Source organism: Rosa rugosa, chromosome 4 (assembly GCF_958449725.1).
Source record: "Rosa rugosa chromosome 4, drRosRugo1.1, whole genome shotgun sequence".
NCBI classification, from domain to species: Eukaryota; Viridiplantae; Streptophyta; class Magnoliopsida; order Rosales; family Rosaceae; genus Rosa; species Rosa rugosa.
In genome coordinates, this window is record NC_084823.1 from 17,813,646 (window position 1) to 17,841,325 (window position 27,680).

The 27,680-nt window shown below is 39.9% G+C and overlaps 1 protein-coding gene and 1 long non-coding RNA gene across 3 annotated transcripts; both read left to right on the plus strand.

Moving 5' to 3' along the window:
• Window positions 1–14,689: 14,689 nt before the first annotated feature.
• Window positions 14,690–17,118, plus strand: LOC133745436 (uncharacterized). Of its 2 annotated transcripts, none has more exons than XR_009863622.1 (5): window positions 14,690–14,825; window positions 15,038–15,175; window positions 15,325–15,365; window positions 16,167–16,310; window positions 16,820–17,118. It is a non-coding gene; the product is annotated as an uncharacterized LOC133745436 (long non-coding RNA). The 2 variants fall into 2 exon arrangements; XR_009863621.1 differs by having other exon boundaries at window positions 16,171–16,310.
• Window positions 17,119–18,147: 1,029 nt separating this feature from the next.
• LOC133741833 (beta-xylosidase/alpha-L-arabinofuranosidase 2-like) lies at window positions 18,148–22,110 on the plus strand. The gene is made up of 7 exons (XM_062169549.1): window positions 18,148–18,771; window positions 19,556–19,843; window positions 19,919–20,088; window positions 20,193–20,290; window positions 20,419–20,769; window positions 20,850–21,260; window positions 21,392–22,110. The coding sequence occupies exons 1-7, from the start codon at window positions 18,322–18,324 to the stop codon at window positions 21,961–21,963; spliced, it is 2,340 nt and encodes a 779-aa protein (XP_062025533.1). The 5' UTR covers window positions 18,148–18,321; the 3' UTR covers window positions 21,964–22,110.
• Window positions 22,111–27,680: the final 5,570 nt, after the last annotated feature.

The window sequence follows — 27,680 nt, forward strand, 5'->3', positions numbered from 1 at the left end:
CGCCCCAATAATATATACATATATTTAACTTATATATTTTTTAATTTATTGTTTATAATATAAATCGCAAATATATACATTTATTACTTTACTTTAATATCTACACTGTTATTTTAATGATGTTTTGACTTTTGCACTCACTAAATTATGATTTATGAATTTAATCATATTTTAAATTTATTTGTTGTAGATTTTGATTTTAAAAAAGGCAATATGAGAAAAAATTATTTTATTTATTAAATTCTTATTGGGGATTTAGGGCGGGTTTGGAGGCTTAGTCCCCAGTGGGGATGGGGACAGAGAATCCCCAATATATTTTTATTGGGGATTGGGGCGGGGATGGGGGTAGAGAATGACCCCGGGGATGGGGATGGTATTGTGATCCCCATCCCCAACCCGCCCCATTGCTATCCCTATTACGGGTCTACCAAGGTTGAAATACTAGAGAAGCCTAGCACTTCTAAAACAGTGTCAGAAATATTTACGGTTGACCACACCGCCTCCTAGATGGATCCAATCTTGAAAGACATGGTTGACGGTTTGGCCCCGGACGATAAGGTTGAGGCCAGGAGACTCCAGTTGAGGTCATCTCGTTACATAATCATGAACGGGAAATTGTACAAAAGAGGTCATTGCTTCCCCAACCTCAAGTGTGTGATACCAGAGGACGACCACAAGATAATGAAGGACATACACGCTGGTGTATGCGGTAACCATGCAGGGGCCCGGTCTCTTACACACAAGACCCTGAGGGGTGGGTACTTCTGGCCAACCATGTCGGCCCTGGCTCAAACAATATCAAGCTCTTGCCACAAGTGCCAAATGCATGCAAACATTCCAAGGGCATCGCCTATTGCGCTCTCCATACTCCTCGTGCCCTGGCCTTTCTGCCAATGGGGCTTAGATTTGATCGGTAAGCTCCCTACAGCGGTGGGATAATTAAAGTATGCCGTTGTGGCCGTTGACTACCAAACATAGTGGGTAGAAGCAGAACCTCTCGTCGCTATCACTACAGAGAAAGTGAAGAACTTCCTATGGAAGAACATTTACTGCAGATTCGGAGTCCCGGACACCATTGTCATGGACAACGGGACCCAGTTCGACAACGATGAACTAAGGGCTTATACCGAGAATTTGGGAACCAGAATCCTCTACACATCGCCAGCTCACCCCCAGACCAACGGTCAAGTCGAGGTTGTCAACAAGATAATTAAGAAGATACTGAAGAAGAAGCTCGATGAGGCCAAGGGTCTCTGGGCTTCTAAGCTCCCGGAAGTGTTGCGGGCAATCAGAACCACGACGACTGAGGCTACCGGAGAGACCCCTTTCTGCATGGCTTTTGGGTCTGAGGCGGTTCTCCCTATTGAAACACAAATCCAGAGTCCCAGGATCGAATACTTCGATGCGGGTACGTACCAACGTGAAGGGCCTACAGCTTGATGCTGATTTGCTCGAGGAACAAAGGGATGTGGCGCACATGCATAATCTCGCCAACAAGAGGAGAATAGCTCGCTACTACGATGCCAAGGTACAGTCCCGGACACTGAAGTTGGGGGACTGGGTCATCAAACAAGTTTACCCAGAGCCCCGGGGACTGGCTCCCTCCTGGGCAGGCCCTTACGAGATCGTCGAGGAGGTAGGCCCCGCGACCTTTCACATCCAGGACATGGACGGAGTCGTTTCCCGGCACCCATGGAATACGCAGCGACTTCGGTACTATTACAAGTAGCTCCCGGAGCATCTTACCCTAGCTTTTGATCATCTAGCTATGGCAAGCTACCCATCGGGTACTCATTTTGTAAGCCACTTGAGTAATTTAAACATACACGCTTCAGTAAGGCGTAAAATACAAGCAATTTTAATCCCTTTAAACATTTCCATTCTAAAAAAAAAGGGAAGCAACCCCGTACTTCGAGGCAAATGAATTTAATTAAGGCCCAACCCCAATACTGGCTCGAGGCCATTGTTCAAAAAATGGGTACAACAAAATAAGGCCCCGGAAGGCAAACTTCCTAACTATCAACATCAGAATGACCACCAGTTTCCCCTTCTTCAGGTCTCGCACTTTGGCTTCCCTGTTCCTTCTGCTTGGCCTCTTGCTCCTTCTTCTTCTTTTACAGCAGTCCCCGCCTGAATTTGGCTTCGTCCATGTACCCGGCTGCCACCCACTCCTTGTACTTGCTAATCACGGCTTTATCCTGAGCGGCAAGTAGCATATCGACAAGCTCTTGGGAGCCCTTGAACCCGGCAACGGCCTCTTGCTTCTCGATAGGAAGGCGCTCTTCCAGATGCTCTGCTCTCGCCTTCCATGACGTGGCAGACTCTGCAGCTTCTTTCTCGGAGTCCCGGGCACTCCTCACCTCATCCCTCGCCCCAGACAATTCACCTTCAAGCTCCGCGATCCTTTTCTTCGCTGCCTCTAGCTCGGTCACCATGGGAGTTAAAGACTCTACCTTCCCCTTCAAGGAGTCCTGCTCCTTCTCCAGCTTTGCCTTCTCCCCATGAAGATACTTCACTTGCCCGGAGAGACTGCTAACCTCTTCCTTCAAGTGCGTATCTTCCTCACTAGCGTCAATCACGTACACGTTGAACAATACCTGCAAACACCCCGTTACTACACACAAATAGGTGCAAACAGTTGGCAGATAAAAGTAAAGAAATTCTTGTACCCGCATCATTGATTCCCAAGCGATACAACAATTTTCTTGGGGGGAGTTGTCCTTCGCCCTTACCCAGTCGAGGTCTATGTCTTTCAGATCGGCGAGCATCGAACACACGAACCTCTAGTCAGCAACCCTGTACTCGCTCAATAACTGCTTTATGGGCTTCTTGGGGACTACTGGAATGGCCGGAGACAAAAGCGTAAGCGTCGGCAACAGTTCTGGTCCCGGATGACTTTTCTTTTGCCTCTTAGGTTTCGTCCCTTTAACTTCCCTACCAGTGTAGGTAACGTCCTCCTTGTTCCTGCTCCGATGGCGGTGCCTGTGATGCCTCTTCTTCTCGCCAGGTAGCAAGACTTCCTCACTTCTAGCTGACCCGACGGACCAGGAAGAGATAGAGCCGGACACCGGCGCCTTTCCCCTTCTGGTATCGGCAACGATAATTACGTCCCCGGCAACAGGCTGCTCGAACGGGGTAACGAGAGCTTTAGGATTAGGGTTCCCGTCCCCGTCATCTGCAATCTCGAGAAGAAATTCTTCGATCGAGCAACCCGTAGCCTTCGACGGCAGGTCAACGTCAATGTGTAGGGCATCTTCTTCTTGGCTCATAAGCATGTCCATCAACTTGTTGTCATTCATCCTGTCTTCTTCCTTACCTTTCCGAGGTTTCCTCTTCGGCACTTTCACTGCAAACAATTTGAAAAGTCAATATTCAAGTACAAGTCAAATATATATATATATATATATATATATACAGAAAATCAGCCTCACCGGGGAGTCTCCCTAGGCCTAGCCTATCTAGTATGGAGTACCGAATGAACCTATAGGAGCTTCTTTCTTCTTCACTCCATACAGCTTATACCCGGGTTATCCGTTTTCTTTCGACCTCGGACAATGAGTAAGATTGGTCCCCGATTGCCTGAAACGTACCCGTTAAGTGTCATTTCTTATTCCTAATTTGCCAATGTCCTCCAACAAGAAACACTTTATTTCTCCACCTCTTGCTCTGAGCGGTGGGCATATTGGTAACTAGGGGCTCGTAGTCCCGAGCGGCAAACGTCACGGTACCTTGACAAGAATGTTTCCTCAGTATGAGACCCGGTACACAACTCGGAATTCGTTAATGGTGGGCCACCCTTGCTGGCATAAGTCCCACATGGCCATCATACTCAAAATTTGCCGCCAGGCATTTGGTGTCAACTGCCCCGGTGACAGGTTCAGCATCCGCAGGAGATACTGTAGGCACCGGGGCAGCGGTAATGATAGCCCTTGGTGGAGTTGGTTCTCATGCAGGGCCACCCATCCCGGAGGTGGGTTCGCAGCCATCTCCCCAGCCTTCAGAGGCCTAAGTGCTACCTCGTCCGGTATTCCCCACTTCAACCTCATCGTGATGATCTCCTTCATGGTCATACTTTCTCCCGGGCTCGTCGCACACAGTCCCGTCCACTAGCGTATACCTAGGTTTAGGTATGCCCTCGAGAATAGCCACTGTGACTACTTGCGCCTCCCCAGAATCGTTCTCGCTCTCACCTCCGTCGGTACCCTCGCTACTCTCCTAGAACACCCCAGTCGAGGATCCAGTGTTCTTTGCTAATTCCACACGGGTACTACTTCGAGCCAGGTACTGGTCAATATCCGCTTCCGCTTGTCTCGCGAAAGATTGATACGACGATCCCGTATCCCCAGCCTTGGTTTCTGATTCCATCCTAGAACTATGTCAACCTGGGCCTCGAATTCGCTATCTGGAATCAGAAACACAAGGGTTAGCCTGAGTCTAGATCTACGACTTAGTTGAAGTGCGGATCATTCCCCACTTCCAAAACCCAAAAAATCAAACAAAACCCAGAAAATCAAACCAAACCCAGAAAGCTATAGAAAGGTACAAACGTGAAATCCTAGAAAAAACCCAATGTTTCCCCCAGGCACTACCTACAAAAACCCAGACCAGCATTGTTCCTATTCCTTCTCATTACACAAAAAACCCAGGCAAGGACAAACTGAAAACCATAAAGCAACCATGGCAGAAAAAAAAAAAAAAAAAAACCCAAACATCGCAAACAACAAATCCCACAGGCAAAGGGTAAGAAAAATCTCTGACCTTTCCTTCCGCAGGCGATTGATCGCTCGCTCACTCAGAAGTACCAATGCTACTTCTCTCCTCGATCTTTCCCTTCCTCACTGCAAATCGCCAGAAGGTGAGAGGAAAACAAAGAGAGCTTTTGGGAACAAATAGCGAAAGTGAAGGGAAACAGTCTGTTTCCCTCTTAAATTCAATCTCCAAAAAATCACAGCCGTTGAAGATGAAAGGCCTTCAACCATAGGATCACTACACCTGTCCCACGCATCTCTCCACGCCTCGAAACCGTCAGTTGATGGGACGGGCATTTATTTCACAGCCCACTCTGCCCCACGTGGCTGGCATGCACCACCAACCCTACCGGGTACCAAAGGCCCAAGGCCATGAATACCCTATCGGGTACGAGACACCAAGCTCTCAATCCCACAGGGATCCAAATCTCACTCACCTCATTGGGTACACGAGGCCCCGAGCCTATCTACTCCACTAGGTATGCGAGATTCAGCCCAACCCTACCGGGTACCAAAGGCCCAAGGCCATGAATACCCTATCGGGTACGAGACACCAAGCTCTCAATCCCACCGGGATCCAAATCTCACTCACCTCATCGGGTACACGAGGCCTCGAACCTATCTACTCCACTAGGTATGTGAGATTCATCCCAACCCTACCGGGTACCAAAGGCCCAAGGCCATGGATACCCTATCGGGTACGAGACACCAAGCTCTCTTCCGTACTTGCTGGGCAACCCGCCCAAGACATCTCTTGCACGTGCACTTGGGGGACTCCCTAAGGGGCACACTAGTGCCAAACCTTGTGCCAAAATCTATCAAGTCCCCACCCAAGAAATATCTAGAACGGGAACTTGGGGGACTTGTACATACTAGAGAAATCTTCACTAGGTTTGGCACTATCAGTTGGGGCCCCTAGGGATACCCAGGTACCATGCCATGGGCCGGGTTCACAACCCACCATGACAGGGCCCATGGGGGAAGTCACCCCGGGCACCCAGGGCCCGGGGCATGGCCAGCACAGCCCATCTAATTAATTACACAACAGAGGGATGATAGGGCATCAGAAGAACAACCTGCGTCCCACATCGAAGATAGGGGAAACTCCTTTCCCATGCTCGAGTATAAAGGCATCAGCACAACCACCTTTTACGGGTAATAACTCCTTTATCCACTATTTATATAATTCATTTATATATTAGTATCTTACTCAGGCATCGGAGAGGCGTAAACTGTCCATTACGGTTTTCCCCCCTAACGCTGTGTTCTTGGTACAAGATTTAGGAGTTGGATCGGTACCCCAGGTGGTATAGCATTCTGTGTGAGGTACCCAGAGAAAACCACCAGAAACATGTCCAGATTGGGTATAATTGTTACAAATCTTCTTCATTTTTGAATTTGGCGGGAAACTTGGGAATTGTCCATTTTAGCCCCCTCTGTGGGCCTGATGGCTTAAATATTTGCCTGCTGACTCGTGCCACGTCAACAGTGAACGTAATCTTTGGACGGCGTTAAGAGAGTTGGACACGGGTGATGGAAATTGGGAGTTCAGGGGTAGTCTTGATGAAATTGGAAATTCAGGGACTTAACATGAAGAATGGGTGAAAGTTCAGGTAGGTAAAAAGTAATTAATCCATAAAATAATAATAATTCCAAGTTTTTCCTCTTACAAAGAGAAAAAAAGCAATCTAATTTTTCTTTTTATTAAATAAACAACTCATATGCTACAACTAGTCTTTCGTGAGTCGAACTCACGATCTCTCACTTATAAAGGGGAGACTTATGCGACCAAATAGTACTGAACAAAAACAATATAGTCTAAATTGGCCCGATTTTTGTTATTCTTCATTATGTGATTCTAGTCTTACATATGGCTAGCATAGTAGTTTAACTTGATGGTTTGATTCCATAAAACAAATGTAATTACATGCTTAAGTTATTCTAGTTACAAGAAAAATTATAATTAATACGTTATTGTTTGATGTTGTTAGAATTAACAGCAAACTGTAATCTCATCAGAAATTCAGAACTTGACGGACAAAGGAATAAAATTCTCACCCCAGAAAAGCAATATTCTCTAATCGCTATGAAATGATTACATTCCATAGGAACCATCTTGAAAAACAATAATGCACATTCAAGCCAAATGTTATACCAAAATTTTAAACAATGGCCAACAAAACAATAATTAACTCGCTGTTGTAAAACATAAAAGTGTGAGAGTTTGGAGGAGGAGAGAAATGAGAAGTAGAGAATGAGATGTGTATTACTGAGTAGAAAACTCTCCCTGATAGGCTTATATAGACATGATATTAGAGTGAAGATTCAAGCCAAATCTTATACTAGAATTTTAAACAATGGCCAACAAAACAATGATTAACTCGCTGTTGTAAAACATAAAAGTGAGAGAGTTTGGCAGGACGAGAGAAATGAGAAGTAGAGAATGAGATGTGCATTATTGAGTAGAAAACCCTCCTTTATATAGACATGAGATGTTGAAGATTATAATAATATCCCCACCTTCAGCAAATTCTAGATTTACCTACCACCTCTATTGATTAATCTCATTAATTGTTAAAAAAAAAAAAAAATTAGTTATCGCATTAATTGACGTATTGTATGTTAACTAGAACACAAAGCAAAAGTGTGTGCAAACATCATCTCTCAAGAAAGAACTAGAATTGGATTTTGGTAAGTATCTAGATTTACCTACCACCTCTATTGATTAGTCTCATTTTTTGAATCAAACCCACTGGGCGAAATAGTATATTCATCACAAGCCAGAATAGGCCATTACATACGATACCGCTGTCATTTAAGGACATAGACAGACAAGGAGGTAGTGATAGTACTCACAATGGTACGTAGAAATAGACCCACTCATTGTACATTTCAGATCGTAGAGAGAGCAGAGATCCTCCTTTGGTACTACACCGGAGGCGCTAGAGATCTAGGTTCTTAATACAAGAACATTATTGAATTTAGATAAAACTAAAAACATAGGGTTGGGCCAAGAGCCTAAACCCTAGCCCAAATAGCAATGGACTAGGGCAGAACCCCAGCCCAACAGTTCGTGGCCCAATAGGGTAGTCCACCAAGGAGACTTGCTTTAGGCCCGTCATGATGGTTCGGGTCAAGTCCACCTTCCCTCCCACCTTGTCGTACCATCACCATTCGGCCATGCTCCGTTCGACCCACACCGCCTGAACCGCGTCTTCCCGAGTCAGCCTGCCACCGCCGTAACCAAGCCACCCTCGCTGACCTACATCAGCATAGAACAAACCATCCCGGCGATCTAAGCTGTCCTGAGTCCACGCCGCCGCGATTTGCACCAAACCAGAACAGCCTTCCCGGAGCCAGGCGTCTCAACCGCACTCCATGGCACTGTCGATCCAACAAAGCCCAGCCACGAAAAGAAATAAATTATAGCCTTACTTGACCCAAATAAATATATATTAACATTTCCATGAAAAAGAACCAAACACAAATAGATGTATTGAAATGAATTGCTCCGAAAACTCCAACAACGTTGTTAACCGTGAAGAATGTAAGTAGGTTCTATTTTTATTTTTTTTATGTATCAAAATATCACAGATGTAAAATATATTAAATATTATATATGGAAAGCCTATTTTACTGTTGAGATTTTTTTCATGTGAGTGTCATATGACCCGCACTTAGACATTTTCAATGGAATAATGAACATAAGTACTAAATAGACTAAAAAGGGGATAGTACAGGTACCACTAAACTCCCTAAAAATTTGTAAATATCAAAAAGTGTGTTTTGTGGATTCAGGTATCATATGTGAATTTTACCCTTTCAAACAACAGTCTTCAAACCAAAAGATTCACCCGACCATCTAATTTAGTGGTGTCATGTGGACAAATATATAAGAATATGAATGTATAACGAAATAGCGAATTCTAGATATTTCTATAACAACAAGCACTTTTGATATTATAGTTCACGTATCTATATTATGATTTGTATATCATTGCCGCCCACATAGCACGACTGCCGCACTCAAAACTTTCTCGTAAGTAAAAGTTGTTTCAATTGCATGACGGTTCTTTCCTATTTGACTTGGCTTGGCTAAAACGGTCGATATATCAGCTGCTGACTCTCACGTGAGTGAGCAACTGCTGCAGCCATTTTGAGGATAAAAAGTTTACCTAACCTTCTAATTTCGTAATGTCATATGGACAAATATTTAAGAGTACAAAGATATAATGAAATAACGAATTCTCGATATTTTCATGACAACACACACTTTTGGTATTGAAGTTTACCTATTCGCGTATCCGTGTTTCACAGGGGTCACTGAGTCACTAACTAATAAAACTCCAGCAGCCATTTTCACATTTGAGAAATATTTTTTAAAAGTGAAATACTCAAAATACTTCCTGTTAAGACACTGATTGGTCAGCCGTACCAGATACGTGCTACAGCTAACATACGCATGACCTTCTCTTCACACTACAACAAAAAGTCTCTTTAAAGCAACTCCAACAGCTTCCCCTTATTTTAGTTTTTCTCTATTTTAGGGAAAAATGAGCATCTTTTACTCAAACAGATTCCCTATAACTTTCTCCATTTTAGGGAAAGTGAGGAGAGAGAAAACAAAATTCCCTAAATTTACAGCAATCTCTAAAATTTTAAGGAAGAATTTGGAGATTTTAGAGATTGCTGTAAACTAGGGAATCTGTTAGAGTTGAAGAAGAAAAATTGCTTAAAGTTTTGACTTTTGCTTCCCTATAATACAAAAATTATAGAGAAGCTGTTGGAGTGCTTCCCCATATTTTGATTTTTCTCCACTTTAAGGAAAAATGAGCATTTTTTGCTCCAACAAATTCCCTATAACTATCCCTATTTTAGGGAAAGTGAGGAAAGAGAAAACCAAATTCCCTATATTTACAGCAATCTCTAAAATTTTAAGGAATACTATGGAGATTTTAGAGATTGTTGTAAAATAGGGAATCTGTTGGAGTTGGAGAAGAAAAAAATGCTAAAACTTTAACTTTTGCTTCCCTATTATACATAAATTATAGAGAAGCTGTTGGAGTTGCTCTTAGCGATCAAGTTTTTCGCGAGGAATTTATTTTCCTCAGTAAATGTCACATTTTACGAGGAATAATTAAGTTCCTCACTAAATGCCATTAGATTTTTTACGAGGAACATATTTTCCTCCCAATATATCACTTTCTACGACGAATATTTCAGTTCATCACCAAAGGTGACCACATTTTGGTCTCTCAAATCGTCATGTTATTAGCGAGGAAATATGAGACTTCAGTGACGAATTTTTTCATTGCAAAAACAACATTCAACGAGGAAATAATGATTTCGTCGTTATTTGTTTGGCGGCAAATTGTTTAGGACCCTGCCAAATTTGATTGCGACAAAATTATGGTTTCCTCGCTGAAAGTCTATTTTCTACGAGAAACCATTTCTTCGTTAAAAGAAACAATTAGCGAGGAAATAACACTTTCCTCATTATTAGTTTGGCGGATAATTGAGTAAGACCCGCCAAATTCATTGGCGACAAAACTACGGTTTTCTCGCTAAAAGTCTATGTTCTACGAGGAACCATTTCCTCGTTAAAAGAAACAATTAGCGAGGAAATAACACTTTCCTCGTTATTAGTTTGGCGGATAATTGAGTAAAACCGGCCAAATTCATTGGTGACAAAACTATGGTTTCCTCGTTAAAAGTCTATGTTCTACGAGGAATCATTTCTTCACAATTAATGAGGAAATAACGCTTTCCTCGTTATTAGTTTGGTAGAAAATTGAGTAAGACCCGCCAAATTCAACAGCGACAAAACTATGATTTCTTCACTAAAAGTTTGCATGTGTTCTACGAGAAACCATTTCCTCACCAAAAAAAGCATTTAGTGAGAAAATAACACTTTCCTCCTTATTAGTTTAGCGGAAAACTAAGTATGATCTGTCAAATCCAACGGTGACAAAACTATGGTTTCTTCGCTAAAAAACCGTTTTCTACAAGGAACCATTTCCTTGTCAAAAGAAGCAATTAGCGAGGAAATAACTATTTTCCTCGTTATTAGTTCAAAAAATTGGGTAAAACCCTCCAAATTGAACAGCGAAGAAATGAGAAAATTTGAGATGAAGAGATACGTTTACCTGCAATAAATGAATATATGAATAAGATTACCAATGAATGACATGTGCTAGGTGTTTATATTTGTCATAATCATTTTTTCTTTTCTTTTTTAAGTGTGGAATGCACTATTGACATTGTCACACCCCGAATTTTGAATAATTAAATTCAAATCCGAAACGCGAGAACAAACACAAGAAAACACATATAGAAAATTTTTCATTTAAACTAAGCAACAAACAAACTAAACTCACAATGTCAATACCGACTCGTTTTTTAGAGTCACATATTACATTACAATAGTTTACAAATTAAACCGAATATCAATTCAACGTGTAACCACTCTCACCAACTCACTACACAGCGGAAGACTACAAGTAAAAGCGCCCTTCTACACCACGTGACGGAAAGTCCACCTCAGCTTCGATAACGATCACCCGATATTCTAAACTGCACAATAACCCCTACACCATAGAATAGTGCACCGGGAATGTAAACAACAAACCCGGTAAGCCTTTCAGCCCGTATGAGTAAACTCAAATAAAATGACTCACGTCACTCATGCTTATAATTTCTCAATTCGTGAGATAATTAAAGCAACAATATTTAATTATCACAACAAAACATCAAGTTTCAAACTAATCAATATCATGCTCAATAATTTCAACTCAACTAAAACCCACATGCTCTGACTCTCAATTCATTTTATCTCACTTCCCACAATCTCCAACTATACAAATAACTCCCAATATTTTAAACATTTCACGTCCCCACAATCTATCAGATCACCATTCATTTGCCTCAACGGCACAACCAGGAAAACATACTCATTTCCAATCACTACATATCACAACCCACAACTATACCCACAATAAGAATTAAGCAAAATCAATAATCCCTGCATAGAAATTTAGTTCAGGATATCACATTAAAACAAACAAAACAATTCATAGTAATCCCTGCATAAAGTTTAGTTCAAGGAATTACATTAAAACAATCAATTCAGAACAGTAATCCCTGCATAGAATTTAGTTCAGGAGATTACCAAGAAAACAAACAATACAATAATAGAAATAAATAGAAACATTTACTAAAAACATCCATTAATAACGCCAACCACCACACAGAACACCACACAGGTCACCACACCCACACAAGTCATCACACAGAACACCACACAGGTCCCCACACAGGTCATCACACAGAACACCACACAGGTCACCACATAGGTCATCACACAAATCACCACACAGGTCAACAACTCACACTAGAGTCGATGATCACCCATCAACACCAAACTAAAGTCGATAGTCGATGTTCACCTATCGACTTCAACTAGAGTAGATGATCACCCATCAACTCCCAATAAACACCAGATCCGAAGATCAGAAAACGGTCACCCACAGTGACTCTAGATCCGAAGATCATAAAACATTTACAAAGAATCCCACATGACTCAAAATGTTACCCCAACTCAACTACTCTTTCAACACGACAAATCAACAAGACCCTGATATAACGAATTTTCCACAAAGAGTAAACGCACAAAACCACATTCTGAATAATTCACAGTTCATACGCACATCTCAATGTCACACCATCCATATATATATTCCACGTAAATATATATATACGTAGTCATTCACGCAGGAATGACCACTAATACAAACTATAGTTTTATAAATTATTCCTCTCGAAAATCATTTTATATCAAAACCATGTTTTAACCTACCCATGAACCGTTGTCGATCAAGTTCATATATTTTAAAACAAATAATTTGTTTTGATAAATACGATTTTGCCTGCTAACAATAAAATATACTAAAATAAAACATAACTACTTTATCAACCGAAACACCGTGAGATTTACTCACCTCAACATCCAGCTGCGTCTTCTATACAGCCCAAAATCACAATCACAACCGTTCGCTCAACCAAAACCGTCAATCACCTAAACAAATACGACCTTAACTTAGCAACCGATTCATAAAACACACTTAAACGACGATCTCACGGTCGGATCCTCATCCGTGACCACACAAAGTCATCGGAACAGCTCTACGATCAACATATCAGAACTACAAGTCGATCAGACGGCCAAATCCTCACAGATCGAAAACCAAAATGAATCGAAAACCCTAAAACCCTAACATGCATCAACCTTCTCCAAAATAACCTTATAATATATCAAAACGACCGTATCGATGCGTAGATGCATAAACTGAAAACAGAACACAAAAATATGGTCTGACGCGCCACCACGCGCCGCCACAAGCGGTGGTTCAGATTGTGGTCAACCACGGCGGTCAACGCCGGATCAACCACCTCCGATGCCAAAGTCACCAACTACAAACATGTTCAAAATGAAGAGATGAGCCAATTTCATACCTGGAGCAAAGTGAGATTCGGTCTAAATCAGCCTAGATCAAGCTTGGAAGTTGGATCACTCTCGTGCGTCTGATCAGATCCTAGATCGAATCAGGGACGTCGAAAACTTCAAACCTTGATCTACCACTCTACACTCAAAATCGTGATGCAAGGCCTATATGGGGATGATCAGGAGGAGGAGGACAACCCAAAACCGAGAAGGATCGGTCCGTGCAACGCCGGCGTCGAGGAGGTCCGACCGGGTCGGGTCGCACAATTGGGGCCTCTTAGATCCAGGCCTGGGGGCTGCGGCTCGGCAAAGCGACGGCAGAGGGCGGCTGGGCGTGGAGCGACGAGCACGGTGAGGGCCGGGTCGTCACCGTAGGACGCCGGGAGGTGGCCGTTCCGGCCGGGTCGGGTCAGTCGGAACCCGAGGGTTCTGAGGAGAGAGAACGGAGAGAATCTGGGGAGGAAAATAAGAAAAAAGAAAGTTTTGGGATTTAATGAAAAATCCGGAATTTTCTCATATTTATAGAAATTTTCCCAAATTTCAATCGCTCATAACTTTCTCATACGAACTCCGATTCACGCGTTCCACATGTCCACGAACTCGTATCGACGCGCTCTACGACTTTCGTGAAGGAAGTTTTCGGAGAAACCCAACGTATAAAAAGTCAACCATTGCCACCCCCCTAAAACCATATTATTCGACTAATAATTCGTCCGAAACACTTCCGCTCCATTCACGAGCCACGAAATCGTACAAACGAACACTTTACTAATTCCCGGAAACCATTAGAAATTAATAACGAATTTTCGGGGTCTTACAGACATATTTGATTTCGTGATCATTAAAATTCATATACACAAGCATTATTCATATTTTTGCTTTAAAAGTATGATCATGGACCTCTTTAAAATCGTAAGGCGGTATTGTATGAATAATTTCATAGTTACTAAACAAGTTAGTGATAATCGATTGTCCTTCACGATACTAATTTGATATGTTCATTTGTAAACATTAGTATGAATGACTCGTTTTCACTTCCCGGTTTTCTGCAATTGAGTTTCCCTTTACTACATCTCTCCTACTTAAGAACCACTGCATCATACATGGCATGAGTTTATATTTCTTACCTCGATAATATGACAATGACTCATGATACAACCTATTTTGTATATACATGGATACTGTCGTTCAATAATGAATGTCTTTTTTGTTCAATTTGATGGACCACATGTGGACCACACTGCAAAATGTGGCTGATTTAAGTATTTAGTTATAAATAATGATAGCAAAATATTCAAATAAAAAATCATTAAGCTATTCACAATCATAAATCTATTTTTATTTTTATAAGCGGCATACCAAAGAATTAGAGAAAAAAGAAAAAGAAAAGATAATAAAAAAGCGGGGATAGTGATGATCAAAGGCGGCCATCGAAAAAAAGAAAGCGCTAATCCAAAGTTTAAAAAGAAAAAAAAAATGAAGATAAAATACTCTTTTCTATCTCTGCCGTTCTCCTCTCATAGTCTGATGAAGCTCTGTCTCCGTCTCTAAGGCTCCTCTTTGACGCTCTCAACTCAGTGAGTAACATTAAATTCATCTTTCTTCTTCCTTGTATATCATTCTAGTAGAGCTTGATTAATCAAGGTCGATTTTTTATTTTCTGCTAAATCCAAATGTGAGATCATGTCATAGTTTATATAATTTGAGGTAATTTCTATTAATCGCTCTCTAATTGAATGCCCAGTTCGATTTGAACTCAACCTATATGTTGATTATCTTGTGAGTCCAGGACAAGGAGATGTCGATACCAGGTCAATTCAATCTTCTGTCGCTGCACTACCAATTGCTCTCTTATTCTGGGTTCGAATTGGGTCTTTGCTACCATATTTGGTCCCACGTTTCAAGTTGGGGTCTCAACTTCCACTAGGTCAATTCGCATTCCCACTCTCTAATTTGGTGCCTGCATTTTGTGATTTCTGATTTTGGTGTGGTTTGGGATTTCTCGTATTTTGGTGGGTTAATTCTCAGTGACTAATGTTAATCGGGCTGTGGTTTTCTTCTTCATGAATGAAACAGATTGTGCACAGGGAAATGCAGGACAATTTTCCTCATATATGGTGACTCCAATGCTCATTCTTATATTGACTATTCTGGCATCTTCCTTTAGCATAATATCTTGTCCCCTTTAACATGTCATGAGGGTCTCTTGCTTTTCTCCTTTTCAATACCTAAGCAATGGAAACTTTGTTGCCTACCTTCTAATCTGGCAATCTGCTAATATGCATTGTGCATCAAGTCAATTATATTTGAACCCTGAACCTTGTTATTTATCAAATTTAACAGATGCAGTATTTGTTATAGACTATGAACCTTGTTATATTTCGTCAGGCTTTCAGTTAGTACCAACTTTTGCTACTGAATTTTTAATATTTGCTTGCTTACTTTGCAAGATTAGGGTCGGAGCATGAAATTTGCAGTCTTTAACTGTAAGTGTTGTTTGAAATCATTGTGTCTTTTTGGATTGATTTTCTCTGTGATAGGGTTCTTCATAATTGCAAGCTCTGGACATTGTAACACATTAGCTCAGTTCCACTTTTGAATGCTTTTCATTTCTTTATTTTAGCTCCACAGAGTAATTTAAACTTCTTCTAACAAGGATTATAGGGTAAAGAAGTACTAAAAGGTCATAGTTCCGAGTACTAGAAAATTTTCTTGCACTGCATGTCTTAGTACTTCTATGAAAACAGAGTATTTGGTAGTGGGTTGTGGATGAGGAACAGATACAGTGTTTTTTTTTCGATGGAATGAACAGATACAGTGTTATTCTCATAAGATGATCGACAGTCTACTCATATTGATTACTGTATGGATATCCCAATATCTGGCTTTTGACATTTCATTGACTGTACTATTGATAGCCAGCTTCATGCACAGGGCCTTGAAATAATTCAAATTACTTCTGGATCAAGAGAACTCGATAAGATATTGGAGGTTCGGTTGTACTATTGCTAGCTAGCTTCATGCATAGGGCCTTGAAATTACTTCTGGATCAAGAGAACTCGGTAAGATATTGGAGGTTTGGTTGCACTATTCTTCTGTTTAAGCCAAGATTTCCATTCATTGACATGCACTTTCCCTTTCTTAAATTTGAGTCCTTGTTTTACCTATAAGAATGCCACATGTTAAAGTTAATTAATACTCCAGTGACATCATAGTTTGAGTCCTTGTTTTACCTATAGGAATCCCATATGTTAAAGTTAATCAATACTCCAGTAACATCATAATTTCTATCACAGGAGAAAAGTTTTGGGTTAGGATGTTGTTGGATACAGCTTATTTATATCATGTGTGAAATTGACCACCAGATTTGAGTGGTCATAACATATGAGATGAAGCAACGTTTCACAGAGTATGTTACAATACTAGCTGGTTTATTGGATTGATGTTATGCAATTCTGGAAACTAATTTTAAGGTCATACTCATATGGATATGATTGATTAATGACTACTAAATTAATTTTGGGTAGGACTAATTTTTGATGGATTTTAAATCTATTGGTTTGCTCTACAGGTGCTAAAGCTCTATATAAAACCTCTAAAAGAGAAATTCCATTTCTAGTGACGAGTTCCAAGTGCAAGAGTAGAAAAGATTCCAAGATTTGGGGAAGTAATCAGGAGGATGCCTATGATTTAGTTCACCAATAACCAAATGATTTAGTTACTTCTATATTGGATTTAGTACAGGACAATCCCTAAACTCTTTTGAATTAGTATATAGTATTTGGTCTAACTACTTTGAATTAGTACTTATTGTAAGGGAATACTTTGAGTTATAATTACTTTAATTTTAATATATATTTCTTTTGTCTACTCTTCTTTATTATCTACATTATTGTTCCTCGCCATAACCAAACAAGTGCAACAAAAATGAATTTTCTCGTTATGGACAAGAGAACCTACAATGATAAAAGTAAAGTTCCTCGTCATTGAGTACGTTTAGGAGGAATGGTTTTCTCGCTAAAAGGATATATAGTGTGAGGAAAATAAAATTTCCTCATTGAAGATAGCTTATAGCGAGGAAAAACTTCCTCACCCAAACCTATCTACAACGACGAAATTATTTTCGTCTCAAAAAGTGTATTTTAAATTTTTTATTATTTATAATTTCTAAATTATTACTTATCATTAGCGAAATAATTGTTTAGCGATGAAATCTATTTTATCGAGAAATATATTTAACGACTATTTTCTAGCCCTCGAAAATTTTCAATGAGGAAAAAGTATGAGCTTAGGCGAGGAAAGAAATTGTAGCTAAAGAATATTGGCGAGAAAAAAATATTTTCATCGTGAAAAGAGCTTGGCGAGGAAATAGTATTTTCCTCGCGAAAACTTTTCTTTACCACCCTACTGCGAGGAACTGACGACCAAAATATTTTCCTCGCGGAAACACTACGGAGAGGAAATTTCAATTTTCAGCGACAAACTTATTCCTCGCTAATTAGTTTTTCTGTTGTAATGTCACATTCAGGCTGATCATAATCATTTCCAACTCACTGTTTCTTTCTTAGTACATAATCACGTGCATGCACACCTAAATTGCAGAACATCTATTCATCCAACAGAACATATCCCACCTCACCCACACCCATTAATTAGAAAAGCTCTCTCATCTTCCACTAACTCGTTTAAGCTCTTGAGGAATAGGATTTCAATAATAATAGGACGAGTACCAGAAAGGAAAGGAAGTAAATACAGTATAGATTCTCACTGCCAAAAGCCACCAAATCCAAAACCGCATTAATTACATTAATGGAGCTGAGCTAGCTAGCTTCAAATACCTAGCTCCGTTCTCAATCATCCTTCCTTATCCTTCACGGGCTGCTCTGTATCTTATATTTCGAATTAACCACCATTTATTACCACCCAATTAGTTTTAATTACCTCCTTAATTACCTAAATTAATGATAGCCTACGAAATGTAGTATATATAGAACCACCCTCGATCTGCACCATTCCATAAAACATAGAAGCCATTTTTGTTCCTCCTCAAGCTCTCTCAAGGCCACATATTCAATGGCCTCCTCCATTCTCTGTTCCTCTGTTCAGAACAGACTACTTCAATACAGAGCAGTGCCGAAGGCCTTGCTCTGTTTCACTCTTTGTTACGTACTGTTGTTATCTCTCTCTGTGAGCTCAGCTTCCGGCCAGTCGTTTGCCTGCGGCGACGGTGCCAGCAGCTTCCCGTTCTGCGACAAGTCGTTGGCGGCCGATGCGCGGGTGGTGGACCTGGTGCAGAGGCTGACATTGCAGGAGAAGATCACATTTCTGGTGGACAGTGCAGGGAATGTGAGCAGGCTTGGAATACCCAACTACCAGTGGTGGTCGGAGGCTTTACACGGAGTGTCGTCCATCGGCCGCCCGGGGGCCAAATATTCGACTGACATTCCGGGAGCTACCAGCTTCCCTCAGCCCATTTTGACCGCCGCGTCGTTCAACAACTCACTCTACGAAGCCATTGGAAGGGTAGGCATTCTAGTTATTCGATCATGTTCATGTTCATGTTCACATTCATGTTTTGAGGTTCTGATTCAGAAAAACATTTTAGTTTCATTGTTAATGTCAGCATTAGAGTCGATCATCGTTAGAATCATTACTTGGATTTTAATTTATTAATTCGTTTGGTTCTTATTCTGATTGCTCAGTGCATGTAGACAAACAAAGACAAAGGCAATTCAAGCGTTACAGAATTAAATGGACATGAACATGAAAAAATGAAAATACTTGTGGCCTATTGTAAATATATATGCAACCACTATATATTCTTAATTCCTTATCCAGGAAACTTTTTACAGCTACTGAACCCAAAAGCATGGGTCAGTGCTTTTTCCCTTACGATATTTTGAAATATCAGCAAGCAAAAGAGACAGTGAGAAGAGAAGGGTGTATTGCACTATTTCTATTCATGATTGTTCCAATTAGGCGAGTCATGATTGAACAGTTGCTATTCAATGAGTGACATCTTTCTTTTACTTTTTACTGTAAATGATTGACTTGTGTTTACGGTTTTGGCCACCATACCCAGTAGTTAAGTAGTTGTTAGAAAGCTAATGTTTTTGGGTCACAGGTTCTTCAAGCACACAATGACTTTTAGGGGAATCCAGCTTGCAGAGAAAGAAAACTACAAGAGTTTTAAAGTCATACGTTTTGTGGTGAAACACTTGTGGAATGACTAATAGGGGTCAAACTTACTTGAGGTTAATGAGAATTTAAGAAGGTAATTAATCACTTTTGTATATACCATATGCAGGTGGTGTCAACTGAGGCCAGAGCAATGTACAATATGGGATTGGCAGGATTGACATTCTGGGCCCCAAACATTAACATTTTCCGAGACCCGAGATGGGGAAGAGGCCAGGAGACTCCGGGAGAAGACCCATTGCTCGCGAGTAACTACAGTTCGGGATACGTTAGAGGTCTTCAACAAACCGATAGTGAAGACAAAAACAGGCTTAAAGTTGCAGCATGTTGTAAACATTATACAGCCTATGATTTGGACCATTGGAACGGATATGACAGATATACCTTCAATGCAGTGGTAAGTAGTTGAGTTGGTTCAATTTTCTTGATGTGTCAATTTATTTCGACTACTAACATTTGACATTGTCATTAGGTAACAAAACAAGATATGGATGATACATTTCAACCACCATTCAGAAGTTGTGTTCTTGATGGGAATGCTGCTAGTGTCATGTGTTCATACCAACAGGTTAATGGAAAACCAACCTGCGCAGACCCAGACCTTCTTTCTGGGGTTATCCGAGGCGAATGGAAGTTGAATGGGCATGTCATTTTCTCCTAATATGTCTCCTTTCCCAGTATATGATTTGTGTATTCGCAATGAGAATTAGTATTAATTTTACATGGATATTGAATTAATGCTGTAGATACATAGTCACCGATTGTGATTCAATAGAAGTGTACTACGACAACCAACACTACACCAAGACACCAGAAGAAGCTGCAGCTACGGCTATATTGGCAGGTGATTTTATTCTACATATTGTTCATAATTGATTGAGCACTGAGATAAGTTTCCCTTATATCCCTTATATCATTTGAAACAATCTTCATCATGATAAATATTGATAGGCTACTGGTCTAAATTCGCAGGAGTGGATCTAGACTGTGGATTTTTCCTAAGCAATTACACAGAAGGAGCAGTGAGAGGAGGACTTCTAACTGAGGCAGCCATTGACAAGGCCATCACAAACAATTTTGGCACTTTGATGCGTCTAGGCTTCTTCGATGGTGATCCAAGCAAGCAACCATATGGAGATCTCGGTCCAAAGGATGTGTGCACTCCAGAGAACCAGGAGCTGGCACGTGAAACCGCGAGACAAGGGATAGTGTTGCTCAAGAACACTCCAGAATCACTGCCTCTGTCTCTAACAGCCATCAAATCCTTGGCAGTTATAGGTCCCAATAGCAATGCCACAAACACTATGATTGGCAACTACGGAGGTACATGTAATAAAACGATCAAATGACTGCAATGCATTTCACATTTATTCTGACATTAACTTGGTTGAAAAATTCTGCAGGCACCCCTTGCAACTATACAACTCCTTTGCAAGGCCTAACAGCCGTAGTTTCCACAACTTTGGTGGCCGGGTGCGTTGATGTGGCTTGTGGCACTGCCCAGGTAGATGATGCTACCAAGTTAGCAGCTACAGCAGATGCAACTGTACTTATAGTGGGTGCAGATCTATCAATAGAGGCAGAGAGTCATGATAGAACCGACCTCTATCTTCCAGGACAGCAAACTCTTCTAATAACTGAAGTAGCGAAGGCTTCTAAAGGACCTGTAATCCTTGTCATAATGTCTGGAGGAGGGTTCGATATTACCTTTGCAAAAAATGATGATAAAATTACAAGCATTCTATGGGTTGGTTACCCCGGCGAAGCTGGTGGAGCTGCCATTGCTGACGTTATTTTTGGCTTTTATAATCCAAGTAAGCTATAAGCTCTGATTGAATAAGTCATTAAAAGCAAGTAAAACAACTTGAATGAGTCCCTATGTTAATGCAGAACCTTTCTCATTTATCAAACATCAGAACCTCATAGATGACTGCTACTATTGCAGGTGGAAGACTACCCATGACGTGGTATCCACAAGCTTATTTAGACAAGGTCCCTATGACAAACATGAATATGAGACCTGATCCTGCCAGTGGATACCCGGGCAGGACATACCGGTTTTACACTGGTGACACGGTTTATGCATTTGGATACGGAATAAGCTACTCCACCTTCAATCACCGCCTAGTTCGAGCACCGAAGCAAGTTTCCATTCCCTTAGAGGAGGATCATGTATGCCACTCATCAAGTTGCCAATCACTTGATGTTGTAGAAGAAAGGTGTCAAAATCTAGCTTTCGATATCCATTTGGGGGTGAAAAACATGGGCAAAATGAGTGGAAGTCATACAGTCTTATTGTATTCGAGTCCTCCATCTGTGCACAATTCTCCTAAAAAGCACTTGTTGGGATTCGAGAAGGTGTTCCTTAGCTCTCAGGGAGAAGCATTGGTCAAGTTCAATGTGGATGTTTGCAAGCACTTGAGTGTGGTTGATGAGCGAGGAAATAGGAAAGTTGCTTTGGGAGATCATGTACTACATGTGGGAGACTTGAAACAGACATTGAGTATGAGGATTTGAAATAAGTCTTCAAGTCCTCTGCTGCGATTGTGATTCTGAAGACAAATGGAAACTTTGAGCTTTAAATAAGTTAAGAGAGTTTGTCAAAGGTTCTCTCTTTGGGCCAAGCCAAGTTGTTCAGAATCAAAAAAGAAAAAGAAATATCATAGAGAAGTTCAGATAGTAAATAAGAAAGTGTTTCTTAATTTTCTTTGTTATTGCCTAGCCAAATAATTCAGAAATAACCAAAAATAAATAATAAAAAAACTATAAAAAAATGTAAAAAAAATTCAAAATTACCCAACTTCCAAAATTGACAGAACTTTCGGGATTACAAAGGTGCAACATGAACACTAAGAATGGAAGAATTCGCCACATTCACCCGCTGTTTATCACTTGGTTAATTATAGGACATTATAATGAGTAAACAGTCAAAACTTAACAAGATCACAATGTTCAAAGCTAAATTACCTGCTTACCATAACACTTACAGACAACTTGTTACTTTCCGATAGCAGTTTAGCAGACGCTTGGTGGGGTGAGTGAGAGTGTTTTGGTTAAAGTTTAGACATTGGGTCTTTGTACCAAAAAAAAAAGTTTAGACATTGGGTCTAGACTCCTTAAAATTGTTCTTAAACATAGTTTTTGTCACCTCAATAACATGCAAATTAGAGCCAAAATTACCAAATTACCAACATGGATGCTAATAATAACATGTGAGTTTTTCCAAGATTTATAATAGGGCCAATGATAAAAGAGGTCATTTTGAAGTGCCTTATTATAATCCAGAACACACAAATGTCCCCATGATAATTAAGGTCACCTCTTTACAACCTGCCACTCAAATTAAGCATAATTACCAAAGCTGCCATCGGCAGATATCTCTCTCTCTCTCTCTCCCTGTTATCCATTCGGACTTGGACCTTTACCAAAATTTCTCTCTCTCTCTCTCTCTCTCTCTCTCTCTCTCTCTCTCTCTCTCTCTCTCTCTCTCTCTCTCTCTCTCTCTCTCTCTCTCTCCAAACCCTTACCACGTCAACCTCCTTGACCGCGACCACCTCCTCGAGACCTTCCTCGACTTCTCCGACTCGCCGCCCTTCGCCATCGATCTCTCATTCGAGCGGATCCTCGACTCCGACGCCGATCAGACCACGCTCATTGATCGCGCCCTGTAGTTGGGATCGGTGCTCCTCAAGGCCGGTAAGCGCTCGGCGAGATGACGAGCCTCCAAGCACAACTCCATCGCCTGGGCTCTCCCTCTCGACCTCACCATCAAGGTAAGTATAGGTTTTACTATTGAAGAAAAAATGAACTGTAATTGTGGCCGAAAATTGGTTTGATCGGGTTAGTTTTTGCGCATTCCGACGATCGGTTCGATTCTTTCGTTTTGAAGTTTCACTTTGCCGTTTTCAGTAGCAAACTTGCACAATCGAGTTTCCGATCACTAATTTTCATGTTAGTAGAGATGATCGTATGGATCATTTCGAAAGAGTTAGTTTTTTTCGTTTTGAAGGGATGAAGTTGCATTTTACTTTTTATTTACTTTGGTGTTGCTTTGTTAGGGTTTTTTGGCATTTCAGTTGCGATGCACAAATCGATTTTCAGTCTCTGTGAATTTCTGATCACTAATTACTATCATAGTATCATATGTTAGGAGTTAAGTTTTGTAGGACTGCGATGAGGAAATTGGCAACAGTTTTGTGAATTTGGAGTCTGAATACTATAGTGTTTGCTGTGAATGTTAGACGAGGAACCTGCTTCGCATTGCTATATTCAATATCAGTTATATTCATTTGAATCATCAATTATGTGTGTAGCTTTACTAGATCCTCAAATACTTGAATAAGTACTTTAGTAATTGAATATCTGTTAGCCAAATAGCCACCCTCAAGTATAAGGGCCAAGTTATAGTGTAGGGATTTTGAGTAGGGGATATCGTACCCAAGGGATTGGAAAATCCACTCTAGCTAAGGAAAACCTAGAGGATGCTAGATAAATATGCAAATGTACAAGTCATAAACAAGAGCTCACAAGTGAACCAAAGTTCATGGTGAATATATGCAATATGGTGTAGTGGTTTGATTTTTGGCTTTGAAAATGGTTTCGAATCAAATTAACACAAAATGAAACTTGAAATGTAAACTAGGCTATGTTAAACTAAATGTGATAAAATGGATGGAAGTTAGAGCTTTAGGTTGTTCACCATAGCCTCCCTTGACATGCATTGATGTTCAAACTATAAGTAATGCAATCCCAAATATCCAATTACCCTCTTAGCATCCGGATAAGACTACTAAGGCCTAAACTTCTTTTATTTTATCAATTTCCACCGGATAAGTGCGAAACTAACTACCCAAGAACAAGTTATATTACCGGATAAGTATCAATTCCTTGCTCCTAGATGCATAAAGATTTGAGTTTAGATAATCAAGCAAGCAAACCAATCCTAGATCTAGGTTATTTTAACTCACTACCCTCACATGCACACCTAGTGTGCTATCATGCTTTCAATGTCTAAAGCTAGCTATTCTCTAAACATTGTTCATGTAATGACAAATGCAAAGTATTCAAATTAGCTAGATTCAAATACAAGCATTCACTTCTTGAATTGGCATGTGAAGATGATCATGGTAAATGCATCAAATAAGACTCAAACATCAATTCATTACAAGTTTGGCTAGGGCTTTCAACCCTAGCCCCAACAAACTAACTACTCACTCATAATCAAATACATAAGCTTCAACATGTTTATGAACATCAAACTAAAAAGTATGGATAGAGAAAAGACTAGTGATAATCAAGTTGAGGATGGTGTAGATGAACTCATGAAGGCATTGACATGGTGAAAATGGTGATGGTGATGATGATTCCTCAAGTGATGCAAGACTCCTCTCCTTCTTCTTCAAAGGTTGATGATGGAATATGAGATGTAGAGATGATCAAGTGGTGAAATGGTGGAGTAGTGAAGCTTTTTGTCTATGAAATGGAATGGGTAGATGGAAAAGATGATGAAGGTTGTGGTGGTGGAAATGGAGATTTTATGAAGGAGATGAAGAGAGAAAGAAGATGTTATGAGATGGAATGGTTGATGTTGAGAGTGAGAAGAGAAGGTGTTTATATAGGGAAGAAAAAAAAAAGAGTGAAATAAAAAATAATGAAAGTGGTTTGTAAAATATGGAAAAGATGGAGTAATGATGAAATGAAAGCAAGGCATGAAGGTGCAGAAATATGGAAGTGATGATGATATATTAAAGATGATGGAGTAGAAAAATATATCCAAGGAAAAAGAGAAAAGCATCTAGCTTTCTTCATGTGGGTAGGAATATGTTGAACTATTTTTTTTTAGGTCACTTTCTGCCCCTTTATTCCTTCAATTATTTCTCCACCAAGACTTCAGAATGGGCCTCCTATTTCTTCATATCAAATGTTCCTCTATGAGTGTAGATCACTGTGTCAAATTTTCAGAATTTATTTCCATGCCATTGGGCTGAAATCGCTGCTGGACTCCCTACAGGTCCAGTTTTCCAGTTTTGCTTCTGCATAAAATTGGGCTGACTGTTTGAAGGCCTTCCACTTCTATTTGGCTCTTGTACTCTTCATAAGAAATGTTTCTTAGGATGTCTAGAATGGATCTGGAAGGTTTCAGCTCATTTGAAGTTCATTTGGTCAGGTGGTCGCTCTTTCTTCCTTGCTTGGCTTGGTTTCTCCTAGCCGAAGTAGGAAAATGTGTAAAGTTGACATTTTTAGTGCATTTCCATTTTTCTCCATCATTTTCTAGCATGATAAGGAAAACATAATAAATATATATAAATAAACACAAAGGTTAAGCAAAAGTATAAGATTAGGGAAGTCAACATTAAATTTGGACTTTAGAACAAGTAATTTCCATGTTTTAGGGGACAAATATGTATATGAATTATGATCCAACAATATCATCTTGTATCATCGGAAGATTAGAGGGATAATATATGTACATAATATATATATATATATATATATATATATATATATATATATATATATATATATATATTTCACTTGGAGTGTCTCACCTGATCCATGACATCAGTTTCTTTTGGGTTATGGCCAAATACTATTTCTATGCAGTAAAGTGTTTTTCCCTCTGAGTTAAATTGACTTGCTTGAATTGGATCTTTAGGATTGAATGAAGACCTCCAGTTATTAAGAAGACCTGTTCTGTTAATTATAACAAATCCTTCAATGTAGTCAATTGAATTTGTAGATGATATGAGAAGCTCTTGGTGTTTTGAAAATAATGAGAAGTCTGATGATTAGTGTCATTAAGGTTTTTGATTAGTTGTCATGGTTTTCCAACACGGTTCGTTTGTATCTAAGCATAGCTCTTGAAACTCCATTTATAATGTGGAATGTGCATATGGTTTTGACTTGTGCTGTGAATTAGTATTGACTTTTGATGCTGAATTATGATTTGATTTTTTCCATGCTTACTCTCTGTGATTTTAGGTAGATCTGGAATTTAGAAATGCAGATTGGCATATTTTGATGTTGATCTGAAATTTAGTTTCAATTCTGCTCATACATAGTTATATGTATGATTTGGTGTACTTTCTACCTAAACATTTGCTTGTTGGTTCGCTGTGGCTTACTGTTTACACAAATGCAATGGCAGGTTACTATAGCACCGTTAACACGCCAGAATCGAGTGCTTGGACTGCAATTGAGAAAAGAAAATGGAGTAGGTTGCTTGTGTAATTGAGATTCAAGATCAATGCTCAGACATATCTGCAGCTACATGGTGTATAAGGCTAGATATAACATGTTCTCCTAGCCTCTTGATCATCTTCTCATTCATAGCATGTTTGATAGCTGCTTTATTCTAACTGGATTACTGTATATCCTCTTGTAATATAGTACAGTTTCAAAAAATCATTGAACAAATATATAGTTTTGTTCTTTTATTCCAATTTTCATTTTATGAAGACTGAAACTTTTGTTTTAATATTGAAATTGATAACATTATTAATCTGGATAGTTTTTTTAATCTTTAGAAAAATCGATTTCAAAAGTCACTATTATATCCTTGTCACTGGCCAAATCACATTGCATGTCACTGTTATACACATGTCATTGACCAAGTCACTGACATATTTTGGAATTTTCAAATCACTATTATATCCAAGTCACTGGTCGAGTAATTGTTAACCTCAAGTCACTAGCTATGTCACAATCATGAACATGTCACTGACCATGTTATTGGTCAGTAGCCAAGTCACTAAGTAAGTGACATGGTCAGTTACATGATCAGTTACATGTTTAGTTACATGATCAGTTACATAATCTGTGACATGAGGTTAACACACTGTTATATCCATGTCACTGACCAAGTTACTGACCAAGTTACTGACCATGTCACTGACCAAGTAACTGACCATGTCACTGTCAAGTCATTGACCAAGTCACTGTTAACCTTAAGTAACTGACCATGTCACTGACCATGTCACTATCAAGTCATTGACCAAGTCACTGTTAACCTTAAGTAACTGACCATGTCACTGACCAAGTAACTGACCATGTCACTGTCAAGTCATTGACCAAGTCACTGTTAACCTTAAGTAACTGACCATGTCACTGACCAAGTAACTGACCATGTCACTGTCAAGTCATTGACCAAGTCACTGTCAAGTCACTGACCAAGTCACTGTTATACACATGTCATTGGCTAGGCCAGGTCCTTAGTTTGTAAGGTTATTGGCCAG